Source organism: Mus caroli, unplaced genomic scaffold (assembly GCF_978045245.1).
Source record: "Mus caroli unplaced genomic scaffold, Mus_caroli_1 scaffold_17, whole genome shotgun sequence".
NCBI lineage: Eukaryota > Metazoa > Chordata > Mammalia > Rodentia > Muridae > Mus > Mus caroli.
Window position 1 is genome coordinate 53,160,001 of NW_028227272.1, and position 14,315 is coordinate 53,174,315.

General features: G+C 38.2%; 1 protein-coding gene across 7 annotated transcripts in view; it reads left to right on the plus strand.

The window, feature by feature from the left end:
* Window positions 1–13,651, plus strand: part of Senp7 (SUMO specific peptidase 7) — a 116,061-nt gene extending 102,410 nt beyond the window's left edge. For 5 of the 7 annotated variants that reach the window (XM_029470363.2, XM_029470364.2, XM_029470365.2 and 2 more), the window contains 8 exons: window positions 657–779; window positions 2,574–2,666; window positions 3,113–3,237; window positions 4,127–4,179; window positions 7,780–7,823; window positions 8,387–8,455; window positions 9,664–9,814; window positions 11,889–13,651. In XM_029470363.2, coding sequence (XP_029326223.1) covers window positions 657–779; window positions 2,574–2,666; window positions 3,113–3,237; window positions 4,127–4,179; window positions 7,780–7,823; window positions 8,387–8,455; window positions 9,664–9,814; window positions 11,889–12,026 — 796 coding nt within the window. In that variant the 3' untranslated portion in view covers window positions 12,027–13,651. The remainder of the gene's footprint in view (window positions 1–656; window positions 780–2,573; window positions 2,667–3,112; window positions 3,238–4,126; window positions 4,180–7,779; window positions 7,824–8,386; window positions 8,456–9,663; window positions 9,815–11,888) is intronic. The other 2 variants (XM_021185135.3, XM_021185136.3) reach the window with 1 other exon arrangement.
* Window positions 13,652–14,315: the final 664 nt, after the last annotated feature.

A 14,315-nucleotide genomic window follows, 5' to 3' on the forward strand; every position in this document is an offset into this window, starting at 1 on the left:
AAGATGTGAGGAGCTGCAAGCTGTCCTGAGTTCTCTGTCTCTGCACGCTTTCCTTTTCAGCACTCTGATCTGTATACTTCAGCTACTTAGCTATCTAAAGTTATTAAACTATTAAAGCAGAGTAGGCTATCAACAATAGCAGCTTTTTGATTATGAAGGCTGTAATCACTAAGCAGGTAATAAAGTGACATGGAAGGAGTACTTTAATATGGAGGTAGATTAACAATTTAAGCTGGAAATACCCCACTTAGTACGTGTGTTTTCTAGATTATACTCGCCGCAGTCTTATATTTATCATGTGATTACTTGGTCTACATTCTCTTGAAATTTCACTTGTTTAGATTGTGATTTATGTTTCTTATACTGCCATCCTAGCCCATATTTTTTTTTTTGTCTTCAGTGTAAATGTGATGCTTAAAAACATGTTAGCAATTTGATAAATATTTATTAAATAAGTGGGCAATTTCTACTTTAAGTGATTATTTTGAAAGGCAAATGATAACTAAAGAAGAAGGTGAAAGCCCAAATCGTAGAAAAATGCTAAATGTCTTTGAGTTTAACTGGATGTAAGAGTAATTCCCAGTTAATAAAAGGTAATCAAAGAAAACCAAATAAATTCTAAACACAGTTTTCTTTGTGGGCTTGCTATTTTACAGGTATCTTCTATTGGAGAAGGCATCAGATGAACTTGTTGAGCGAAGTCACATTTTTAGTAGCTTTTTCTATAAATGCTTGACAAGAAAGGAAAATAATTTAACAGAAGATAATCCAGATCTATCGTAAGTCAGTGTAATGTAACTGAGGTTGTAAGAGGACCGTGTGTGTGTGTATGTGTGTGTGTGGTGGGGTGCACGGCATGCAAGTGAAGGCCAGGGTGCAGCTGAGGGAGTCCACTCTCCTACCATGTGGTTCCCGGAGACTGAGCCAACTCGCCAGGCTGACGGCAGCTGGCCTAACCAGCTGAGCCAACTCTCTAACTCTGAAGCGTTAAATAAAGCTATTCATGCTCCCTGTGAAGTAGCATCGTTGTAATACTACCAAGAGGAAGCATCCTGCGGGTCACAGCTTCCTCTGCTTTGAGAACCATTTCTTACCTTTTGCCGTTCACTCTGTAAGAGGGAGGTTGGTTTTCGTAGGCCACAAGGAGTGAAAAGTCAGACTGTCTCCCCTACCCTTCTTGCTTTGGACTGTGATTTTATCAGAGGTTGTATTTCCCCTGTGGAGCTTACTGGTCGTGGCTACCAGACCTTTACCTTCCACTTGGAGGCGCTGCTGCTCTCCTTTCTCTGCACCCCAGGGCTAGAGCAGTTCCCACGAGGCTCTTCTTCAGTACCTCACTGGCCTTTTAAAATGCGTACTTCCTGTTATAAAAGTGTAGAGCTGTTATTTTCCCTCTGATTAATATGCCTTGCTGACATGCTATTACATTAAGTTATGATAACTATTGAAATACCATTCTTATTTGCATAATTTTGCTAAATTTCTCTATTTAGTTTTTTAAATTATTAACACTTGAGCAGTAGATAGGACTAGAAAAAAATGAAGAAATAGTTATTATTTATTAGATAATAGGAACTCAGGTAGGAATGATAGCATAGACTGCTTTACAGACCCTTGCTCCATGTACAGCAATTAGTATTAACTCAATGAATAGATCTTGCAGGCGGTTGAAATCTTTTCTAGCACTTGTATTTCACAGTGAGAGCTATAATCGTGCTGTTTCCTATTTGTTGGTAATCCTAGCTTTCTGTGAGGTCAGAGTCTTTCTAGTTTCCACACTCTTTCCAGTGCCTTGCTCAGTAACTGGAAAATAATAGGAAGTAAAAACAGAAGATAATAATAATGCCTCTTACTAAATAGGGAGAACTGTTAGATATTTAATTAGGGATATTTTACAATTAGGAACTGAGTAAAAAAACTGGGCAGTGGTGGCGCACACCTTTAATCATTTCTTGTGTGCTTTCTTTCACCTTCCTTAAATTCATTTTGGACAGTTCAGGTCCTTTTTGTTACTTGTTCTCAGGGAAGTAATAAGAAACCTGCTGAAGAACTGGAAGGAGAGTGGATGAGGCTCAGCGGTGCTCTTAACTTTATCCTGTCCTTTCCTTATGTGTGACTGAAGGGAGATGAAGCTTATGTTTAAAATTAAAGACAGAACCCTCATTTCACCTCCTCCACTAGGCTTTAACACGTACCACAGAGCAGCTGGATAATTTTGTAAAGGTCTGGTGATCCTCTGTGTTATCTCTAAGTGGAGCAAAGCAGACAGAATTAGGTTTGAAGGTGTTTGTGCTCACTGCTGAGCACACTTCGGAGTCTACAAAGCCTGTAGCAGTGTACTGCCTCTACTCTGTTTCCTCCATTACTGTTTATATGGGACTAGACATAAGAACAGTGAAATATAGTTCTGATATGATAAAGTACATATTTTAAGATGGTGACTTAATAAACCTAGCATTTAAAGTGTAAAAGATAGCTTTTAATTGCATACCTTAAATAAAAAACTTTTACCTTTCAGTTCTATGGCTTAAATTACAATTTAAAAATTAAATCTATGTCTTTCATTTTCTTAGAGTGGCTCAGAGGAGACACCGAAGAGTGAGAACATGGACTCGTCATATCAACATTTTTAATAAAGACTACATCTTTGTACCTGTTAATGAATCGTAAGCATTTTTGAGTATTTGAAAGCCAGTTAAGGGTTAAGAAAAGATATTTGAGGTATAGTCAATAAAAAGGCTACACAATGCAGAAGTCACTTAAGTTTTTAGTAGAAAAAGATAACAAATGTCTCAAATGTTATAATAACTAAGGCAATTGAGTTAATTGTATTAGAACTAAATTCTAATGCAATAAGTGATGTTATGGGTCTTTTTTTATTAAAAGAGATTTTGAAAAGAAAATACCGAATGTATGAAGGTAGATAAAGTTTGAAGTTTTATTTACGGCCTTGGTAATTGTGGCTCTTCATGTGGATCTTATATGAGTTACTGTAGTAGATGTTTTCACAATAAGTAAAAAGGTTATCATATCTTCTGTCGCAGATGTAGTTCTAGAAGATTCTTCTACGTTCTGATTGGCATGTTATTAAGATTGCAGTTCTTTTCAACAGGTCTCACTGGTATCTTGCAGTCATTTGTTTCCCATGGCTAGAAGAGGCTGTGTATGAAGATTGTCCACAAACTGTGTCCCAACAGTTCCAGGGTCAGCAGTCTCAACATGACCACAAAATGACAGGTGGCATTCAGTGTTAATGCACCATTTTTAATAATAATCCTGGTAATAAGCAGATTAAGTAAAACAATATGAAGCTAACAGTCTACCCATTTATTATTAAACATATTAGAAGAGTAAAAATGTTTGAATTTTTTAGAATACCCAGGATTATACATAATGTAACTCTAAAATCATAGTCTTGATGCTAAGTTCTATTACAGCATTTTAAGAAAATAGCTTTCTAACATGACTCTGAATTCATGGAATGACTCTTGAGGCATAGCTTAAATCACTCACTTATTATATTTCTCATGTACTAATAACTCAGAGTCAACATAGACACCCATATTTCTTCTATAATTTTCTTGTGACATCTAATTTTAAATAAGCGAATGAGCCTAATTTCTTTGAAAAAAAATTTAAGAATCAGGTGTTGTTTTGTAGCTGTAACCTAAATAACAAGCAAAATTGGTAGCAGTTTGTTTTGTTTTGTTTTTACTAATATTATCCATAACCTGTAGAGGGGAAGGAGAAACACTGTGGGGACACCTGTTTATTTTCCATCTTTTCTTGTCCTTTTGAGTTTTGAAAGGTAGAAGAACATGACTAGTCAATGACCCTCCGCATCACAGCACACAGTGTTATTAGTGGGCTGTATTTGAAGTAGCCTTTTCAGAGGAAATGGGCCCAGCCAATTTGTATTTCAGGTTTTCGCTCTGAGGTTTCTATATTATGTGATAACAACCAGCTCTTATCAGTTTTATTCACTTGACTAAGTTTTCCCATAATACTGACTATAAAAAAATAGTGTTTCTTTAATTAGTACTTTGACTGCATCTTAAAGTTTAGATTATCTATATTATCTGTGTTAACACAGAATAAAGACTCATAGTGACTTATTTATTATTAGATAATGATCCACATACCACTTCAACTGTGTCCACGAGTGCAGAGGATTCCCAAGTAAGTATGTTCTATCCAGATGTGAAGAAAGGAAAACACTTATAAACATGAAAAGTTCATTATAAAATGGGGTCCTACCTAACTGTATTGAAAAGGCTATTAGTGGCTCATAATTAAATTGTGGTCCTTTTTGATTATCTCAACAATTTTTGGGAAAGAAAATGAAGTTCTTTAGTAGTTTGTGTTTACTTCCTCCCTTGGAAATTCATTTTTTCATTTAGAAACATAATGGCACTAAGATTCAGGAACTTATAAGCAAAATCATTGTCAGCGAAACCCACAATTGCTAATATGTTTACTCTTATCATAGATAAATATACCCTGATTCCTTCTCAGCCTTTGGTTTAGATCAAAGGCAAATTAAAACTCTTTGTGTGTGTGTGTGTGTGTGTGTGTGTGTGTGTGTGTGTGCGCGCGTGTGCGCGTGTACGCGTGCGCGTGCTCCGAAGGGAAGAAATATGACTCTACAGCCTTAGTTGATGTGGTGGTTTGAATATGCTTGGCCCAGGGAGTGGCACTATTAGGAGGTGTGGCCTTCTTGGAGGAAGTGTGTCACTGTGGGAGGTGGGATTTGAGAGAGCTTCTTCCTAGCTGCCTGGAAAGCAGTCTTTTTTTCTGTCTGCCTTTGGAACAAGATGCAGATCTCTCAGCTCTTTCTCTGGCACCATGCTTGCATGCACACTGCCATGCTTCCCACCGTGATGATAATGGGCCGAACCTCTGAACCTGTAAGCTAGCCCCAGTTAAACATTGTCCTTTTTAAGAGTTGCCTTGGTCATGGAGTCTCTTCACAGCAATGGAAACCTAGAGATAGAAGTTTGTACCAAGGACTTGGGTATTGCTATGATAGGCCTGATCATGTTTTTCTTTGGAGGAATGTGGATTTGGGGACTTTGGATTTAGAAAGCAATGGAATGTTTTAGTTGGGACTTAATGGGATATTCTAGAAGGAGTATGGAAGACATTAGTGCTGTGGGTGATTTGAACTGTAGGGTCCTGGCTCTAGATGTTTCAGAGGAGAAGAATTTTAATATGTGGCCTAGAGACTCTTCTTATAGTATTTTGGTAAAGAATGTGGCTGCTTTTTGCCATTGTCCAAAGAGTCTGCCTGGGACTAAAAGATGAAAAGATCAAGATTAATTGCTTTGACAAAGGAAGTCTCAAAAGAGCCTGGTATATATTCTATTGTGTGGCTATTAAGTTTCACTCTTATGAAGAGCATTTTAATGAAAAGTAGCAAGCATAGGAAGAAAAAAAAATACAAAATGTATGGATGAAAGAAGAAAGGAGCACCAGGAAGTGGAATGAAGCTAAATCCTGAGTTCAAGGATATTAAATGGCATATGGAGTGAACAAGATCCCACCCAGCTAAGCTTAGGCTTTTGCAGTTGAACAAGGGACTTGGTTATTGTTTTTATTTGGACTTTTAATCTGAAATGAACTACAATCCAGAAATGGAGAGCACAAGTGTGATTCAGATCTTGAGGTTGGAAGACACTACTCTTGAGGAATAGTGGCCATAAAAAGCTTAGGCTCAACATGGTGGCACATACCTTTAATCTCAGGAGACAAACAGATATTTGAGTTCAAGGCCAGCCTGGGACAGAGCAAGTTCAAAATAGAAAAAAGCTTAGGTCCAGGTGTGGTAGTTCACACCTCCAGTCCCAGAACTCAGGAAGACAGAGTCATGCAGATCTCTTGAGTTCAAGGTCAATCTACAGAGCAAGTTTTAGGACAGCCAAGCTTACACAGTGATGGAATTGGAAAACAGAAAGCTGGTAATAATGTAATAGAACAAGGGGGGCATGTTCCAGCCCCAGCAAGCAGCAGAACTTAGCAGCTTTGGCCATATAGCTCTGGCTTTTGAGTCAAGAGGAGAGGAGACTACTGGGACAATTGATTCTGGTTAGCTCGAGCTACGAAATTTGTGGTGGTTAAGAAGAGACCAGCACTACTGAGGCAAAGTCTTCTGGGAAGTATTTTTCTGAGAGAACAAAGAACCTGTGTTCTAGATAGAGGTAGCCAAGGTGGTACTTCATGCTGCATTGGGCTTGTTAATATGTAGGAGTCACCCAGGTGGTACTGGTTTTGACATCATGAAGGGGTCATGGAGAGTTGCTGAGGTTGATACTGTGAGAGGCCATGGAAGGCCATTGGTGAAGGTGCAGCCTCAGTTGCCGTTGAAGGGCCAGGACTGAAGGGGTCATGAAGTTGAGGCTTGACACTGTGAAGAGAGCCTATTGGTGAAGTCTAGTTGCAATGGAAGACCCCAATGCTTTGGAGATGCCAGTACCATGGGATCATCACTAAGAGCAGCAGCAGCTGTGGAGTCAACCAGCACCTATAGTGCTACAGAGGGCAGAGCTGGAGGAATGACCCAAGCCCTTTTGAGAAGCCCAGAATCATGTGTGGATCCCAGACATTGGAACAAGAAGCTATGAAATTGAAGTAACGTTGGATACCCCAAGAAGTTAGAGATGTCAGAGCTGTGGGATACCTGCCGAGGAAATCTGCTAACGAGGAGTAGAACCAGCCCAAGAGAAGGAAGCTTGTTTCAGTCAACAAAGATAAAGGAGTTGGAGATCTGAAGAGTGCTTTGAAATTAGACATGGAGATGCTGAGTTTGGAGTATGCCCAGATGGCTTGCTTTGGTCCAATATTTCCTTACCATGACATTTTGGAATGGTAATGTATATTCTGCATGATGTTGGAGGTATGTGATCTGCTTTTTGATTTTGATTTCTTAATAGCTTACCGTTAAGAGATGAATCTCAGAAGAGACTTTGAACTTTGGACTTCTAACATTGTAGAGACTGTTACAGACTATGGGACTTTTGAAGATGGACAAAATGTATTTTGCATTATGCTATGGCTAGGTATGGCCCCCCAAAAGACTCATATGTTTGAGATCATGTGTTTGAACTAGCCTATGGGGGCCAGGGAGTGGAATGTGGTAGTTTGAATATGTTTGGCTCAGGCAGTGGCACTATTAGGAGGTATGGCCTTGTTGAAGTAGGTGTGGCCTTGTTGAAAGAAGTGTGTCACCGTGGGGGTGGGATTTGAGAAACCTTTCTCCTAGCTTCCTGGAAGCCAGTCTTTTTCTGTCTGCCTGTGGACCAGGTGTAGAACTCTCAGCTTTCTCCAGTGCCATGCTTGCATGCACACTGCCATGCTTCCTGTCTTGATAATGGACTGAACCTCTGAACCTGTAAGCCAGCCCTAATTAAATGTTGTCCTTTATAAGAGTTGCCTTGGTCAGGTATCTCTTCACAGCAATGGAAACCCTAACTAAGACAGCTAAGTAACAGAATGTGTGTAGAGACAAGTTATCTTATTTGTCTTTACAATAATAAACAAATAAAAAGAAAATGTTATATTCCTGCTTAGGCCAGGTTGGAGCATGCCCAGGGTCAGGAAGAAAGTGTTCCAGCAGTGAGCTTTGGGAAGTGAAGTGAGCTTGCTTTGTTTTGAAGTGAACTGTGGAGGAAAGAATTCTGATTTGTAAAGTTAATTTCAGTATTTGAAGCACTTTAAGGAATGAGTGGCTATCAATGTATTTAAACTAGCTTTAATTGTAAGACAACATTCATGTTATTTCAGAGTACCGAGGTGAACATGTCAGTACCAAAGAAAATGTGTAAGCGGTAAGTACATATTCCAATGATAATACAAAGTTAGAAAATGATATAGTTTTAAAGATTTATTTTATGTGTATGAGTGTTTTGCCTACATGTGCATATGTGTACCATATGTGTGCTAGGCAACACTGCAGAGGTCAGAAGAGGGTTTTGGATCCCTTGGAACTGGAGTTACAGATAATTGTGAGCTACAGTGTGGATACTGGGTACCAAGCCCTTATCTTCTGCAAGAACAAGTGCTCTGAACCAAAGCTACAATATCTTGTCTTTCTATCTGTCTGTCTGTCTGTTCATCCATCCATTCATCCATCCATTTTAATAAATGTGTGTTTGTTAAGGGGTTTCAGATTCCATGGCACAGTCACATATATGAAGGTTTTAGGACAGCTTTTGGGAATCAGTTCTTTCCTTCTACCCAATATTGAAGCCAGGGCATGAGACTTAGAGGCAATTACCTGCTAAACTATCTCACCAGTCCTGGATGTTTTTTTTTTTTTTTTCTTTGTTTGTACTTTGGCATTCGTCTTTATGAATCTCTATATCTTGATTTCTTCCTTTGTGTTTTAAAGGCCATGTATTCTCATACTAGACTCCCTGAAAGCTGCTTCTATACAAAACACAGTTCAGAACTTACGAGAGTAAGTAATGACACCTTTTACATTCAGTCTGTTATGTAAAACCTCAGCATTTTTGAAACTACCTTCTGTATTACTCAAAACTAAATACCTTCAGTATTAATAAGTCCTGCAGATGGGGGGTGGGTAGCAAAATTGTCCTACAATCCAACACTCAGAGACAGTGCTGCATCCTGACAGGACTATGAATTCAAGGTCAGCCTTGAAGGGCATTGGACTATAATAGATTCTGGTTACATATATATGTATATTCATGATACTATCAATCTCCTTTTTACATATGCATATCATTTTTCAAGACAGGGTTTTTCTTTGTAGCCTGTCCAGACTGTCCTGGAACTTATTCTGTAGAACAGGCTAGCCTTGAGGTCAGAGATCTGCTTGTTTCTGCCTCCTGAGTACTAGGATTAAAGCTGTATGCCATCACTACCTAGCATAATAATTATATTTTTAACATATAACATGAACCTGGATATCTGATTGCTAACAACATCCTTTATTATGTGTTAATAGTGAAGGATTTAGATTTGTCAAAGGTAAATTCAAAATTTGTATTTATAATTGAATAAAACCACCATTTTATACAACAGTATTGCAGATATTGGTGAGTATCCAAAATAAAACCTGAAAAGAAAGTAGAAACTCGTAAATTTCTATTAGTGTGTGTGTGTGTGTGTGTGAGAGAGAGAGAGAGAGAGAGAGAGAGAGAGAGAGGAGAGAGAGATAGATGTTTGGGTCTGGACCTAGGTGTGGAGGTTAGATGACAACTTGTGACACTTGGTTGTCTCTTTCCACTATGTGGGTTCTGGGCGTCTAATCCAGGTCGTAAGGAATCACAGCCAGAACCTTTGCTAGGAAGTGCTTTACCAGTTTGGCACTAGAGAAGAATTCTGTAATTTAATATCTGTGCTAGAAAGAAACACAATTTAAAAGCCATGTGTTGGCTTACTTCATAATATAAATAACTTTGTTTTCTGAACTGTGAACATGATGTTGTTGAGAACTCTACCTTTTATTTGAAAATCATATCACTTTCTTCACAGTGGCATTTATGAAGGCTCATAAATTATGGTTGTATTGTGAAAAATCTGTCTTTGGAAATTGAATTTAAAGCAGTAGATACTGTGAAGGAGATTTTTCTTCCTTTGTAGAAAGTGTTGCTGACTGATGAAGGTTTCTGCTCAAGCCATTTTCCTCATTGATTATTTCAGGTATTTGGAGGTAGAGTGGGAGGTAAAACGAAAAACGCACCGTGAATTCAGTAAAACCAACATGGTTGACCTGTGCCCCAAAGTCCCTAAGCAGGATAACAGCAGCGACTGTGGAGTCTATTTGTTGCAGTATGTGGAGAGCTTTTTCCAGGTGTGTGCCGACACAGAGTTTTCATTCACAGTTACTGATGTGCAGTTGCAGATCTCTGCCAGACAGACAGGCAGGAAAATGTAAGTAGGCATGGACACGGGGAGATGGAGAGAAGACATGGAGACCACAGTGACCTAAGATAGGGGAATCAGAGAAAAGACATGGAGACCACAGTGACCTAAGATAGGGGAATCTGAAAAGGTTAAAATGACTTGATTATTCTGTTAAATCCAAGAAAGCCATAGATGAACAAAATGGATGAAGACATGAAATACAGAACATATCAAATGAACATTTTAAAGGTGAAAACATACACAATCTGTGAAGAACTTACTTGGAGTTTTTAATGTAGTAATGCATGCATGTATGCCTGTATGATTAGGCAGCTGAAGCAAGATTATGAGAAAACATAGAAAAGCTCTCACTCAAAAGGATAAAACCATCACTAGGTGGATTGTGGGGATGTCCATCCATTTGACATAGATACAGTCATATTCATAGGTATCCTGGGATTCATGCGGCCTCAGGGCTGCAGGTTAGACACACATGGTAGCATATCAGATACAGCAGAAGATAGAATTAAATAATTTGAAGGAAATAGTAGCAACAAGTTTAATAGGACTAAGGTCTCATTTTTACATAATTGGAGTCCTAGAGGCTTAGTGAAGTAGCAAGTGGTGCAGATAAAATACAACAAAAAAAAATTTCCTTATGCAAAAAGACCCATTTACTTAAGTCTCTCAGAATGCCATAGCTGAGGAAACACAACTAGAAGCATGGCCGTTATTTTCTAATCCATAGACACTGTATTGGAGTGTAGCAACATTAAAGACAGATCTTTAAATGACAGGGAGCCAAGGCCTCTCACACCAGCTTGTTTAGTGCTGTCACTAGCACTGTCTCTTATGAAGACAGGCCTTTGACCAGAAGTTTATTTACAGAATTCTTGTCTGCACTTGGGACTTTTAATGTTGGGGTATGGGTGTGGGTGTGACACTGCATAGTAAAAGATGGTTAGAGAAACCATCGTGTAATTGTTACATTGTGCTTAGACTCCTTTTTCTTCCACACTGGAACTTCATTAACTGTGACAGTTTTGACCCTCTAGTATTGTTTTCTAGTTGATTTTGATTTGAAGTTTATAGTATTCAGTGGGCCTTGTTAGTGACATATTCTGACTTTGTTATTTAATTCCATTTAAGGTCGTCTCAGTCAATAGAATACACTTTAAGTATAGGATCACAATATAAAATTCCTAGGAGGAGGCGGCTAAAAGTTCTAAACCCGTATCTTGTACATTTGTGTACTATAGGCTTGAAGAACTACTGGATTTCCATAATGAAAGCAATACAAATTCTAATAAAAATATCAGTCCATCACTCAGGCACTGGCCCCTAGGGTCACCGTCAGTAAGTCCACCCTGATGTTCCACGGCAGCCCGTTTGTTCTTCTATCGTGCTTTGAGATGCAAGGCATTGTGCTAGGCTTTTACACAGCACAGTCTAAGGTAGCCTTCTATGGCAACCAGAGCAGTTAAACAAAGTTAAACAGGAGAAATGACATTGTAGTTGTAGCTCAACTTTGCCATTAAATTAATCTTATGGAAACGTAGTTGTTCTGGAAGCTGTTTTCTCCCCTAAAGGACAGCCTTTAGTGGGACTTTAATGCTTCCAACTCTGGAGTTCTTTATCACCCGGGCTTTCTCCATAACAGCTTAGCAATAGTAACATGTGTTCCACGTAATCTGAATTCTGGGTTTTTCTGAGTCATTTTTTACCAATTACCATCACTCAAACATGCATTGTAACAAAGTAGACTATTTAATTTTAATGTTTGAAAGTTAGCAATCGAATGAAATTGTTCTAAAATAGATGGCAGCCATGGCCACCTAGTCGAAACTGAAGACTTACTGTGTTCTTGGGGTGAGTGGCGAGGTGTAACGGTTTGCTGTGGTATGCAGTGAACTGTTACTTTTTGAAAGATAGCATTTTTGTTGTTTCCTATAAAAGTGATATTTAAAAAATTTGAAATCATGATGTCACACTGATGGCATTCTTTCCTTTTCTCTTACTAGGATCCCATCGTTAACTTTGAACTTCCAATTCACTTGGAGAAATGGTTTCCTCGCCATGTAATAAAGACCAAACGGGAAGATATTCGAGAGCTCATTTTGAAACTTCACTTACAGCAACAGAAGGGTGGCAGCTGCTAGTTAATCTGTGCACACACGGCACCCGCTCCCTAAGCTTCCTGGAAAGCCGCTTACCAGCATCTGTGTCAGCTTACAAAGAAGAAAGTAACTAACTCACAGTACATCACAGATTGTTGAAATGTACATGTGATCTTGTTTGAGTCCTTGGGCTCTCACAGCCGAAGGCGATGAACAAAGTACTCATAAGATAGAAATTAAAATCTGAAAAATATGATATTTTTATGACTAAATATGCTTGGATTATGCAATAGCATATGTAATGTGGGAATGTTTTCCTGAGTAATAAACCTATGTGATCTGTACTTCCACATGACTGGGTGTTGATGGGAGGTAGGCCCTCCCTGGTGCCAGCCCAGTGCTTGTCAGGTTTGTGGACAAGTCACATCATATTGTAATTCTAATCTTTGCAGCTCAAGCATGCAGTATGAATACTGTGTATTTTTTTTTAAAAAATAACTTAGTATCAAGGCTTCAGAAAATGCCATTCACGGCATCTCTTCTGTATAGTGTGGAAAAAAAAAAGAAATATTAAAAATTACCCTTTCAAAGTGCAGCTTATTCTCCATTACTAAATGCAACTACTTTGCTCTGATTTCCTCCTCCACTTATTTCAGTGTCATATATATAGGGATCTGAGAAATGAGCTCATCTGTTCATATAAAATGTGAAACAAATTTTAATACCAAATAAGTTTTAAAATACTATGTAGCTAAGCTTTGTTTATTTGATGCATAGCTATATAAATATTCATTCCTACATTACCCCAAAATGTGTGTATACAGTTTCTATAAAAGGTAAAATTGGTACCCTCATCATTTTAACAAAGAATACCGTTAAACTTGTATTTATTATTTAGAACCAAATATGTGATTTTTATCGTTTGGTTTACCCACTGCTCATGTGCAAAGCCAGATTTTTCATTGCTTTTATATTTTTAAGTTATTGTTTTTAAAGCTATATGATCCTCTGTGGATCTCACATATTCAGCACTTAATATTTTATTAAATGTTCAGGTAACAATTCTACTGAACTTATGTGATGATGATGGTGTTATCTAACAAACATTTTAGAACCTTATGCTCTTAGAAATATTTTGAAGGAGACATAATCATACTCTTTTCTCAAATAATGGGTTTTAGAATATTACTTTAAACATCTCTTGGATTTACAGTTATAACTGTATGTAAAGCACTTGAAGCAAATGTAATTTAAGATAAAACCAAGAAGTCTGAAAGTTTCATTTCCAGTCAAGTGACTTGGTTGTCAGTCAGCCTCCGTGTCCTCGGCTTCTGCAGATCTTGACTCTCTGCGTTGTTCGAGGTACGTGGCTTTTGGAGATCTCACATGAAAATTGTCATTAATTGCATAATTCATTCCCAATTTATGTGTGTTGGGGAGAATTTTTTTAAAGTGGCTGTTAATTGTATTGTATATCTAATTTTGCAAAGCAGGTATGTGAGACATTGTAATTTCTGAACTGTTTTGTTTGTGTGTTTTTCAAAGATACCATGGTCATTCATCATGTTTTGGAGACTGTTTAAAATTTGTTTTCCTAAATTCATGTAGAAATGATTTGAGGATATCAACATTTTGTATTAAACATGTTTTCAATTCATTAAATTGTAATTTTTTTCTTAAATATGAAGGACTGCTAGCAATGTATTTTTAATTGTGTCTTACATATACCATGTAATTGGTTGTTCAAATTAATTTTTCTTCACATTTTAACACATATGCAGTTAATTTGCTTATCTTTTTGTTAAAAGGGAAATATTGTTACTTCAAGTTGAGCAGCTTAACTCGATAAGACAAGAGTTCCCCAAATCCATAATCCAAAACGCTGCTAAGTATGAAATGTTCTGAGCACTAGCATTTTTTTTTGAAATTTTTTTATTACGTATTTTCCTCAATTACATTTCCAATGCTATCCCAAAAGTCCCCCATACCCTCCCCCCCACTTCTGTACCCACCCACTCCCACTTTTTGGCCCTGGCGTTCCCCTGTACTGGGGCATATAAAGTTTGCATGTCCAATGGGCCTCTCTTTCCAGTGATGGCCGACTAGGCCATCTTTTGATACATATGCAGCTAGAGTCAAGAACTCCGGGGTACTGGTTAGTTCATAATGTTGTTGCACTTACAGGGTTGCAGATCTCTATAGTTCCTTGGATACTTTCTCTAGCTCCTCCATTGGGGGCCCTGTGATCCATCCGATAGCTGACTGTGAGCATCCACTTCTGTGTTTGCTAGGCCCCGGCCTAATCTCACAAGAGACAGCTATATCAGGGTC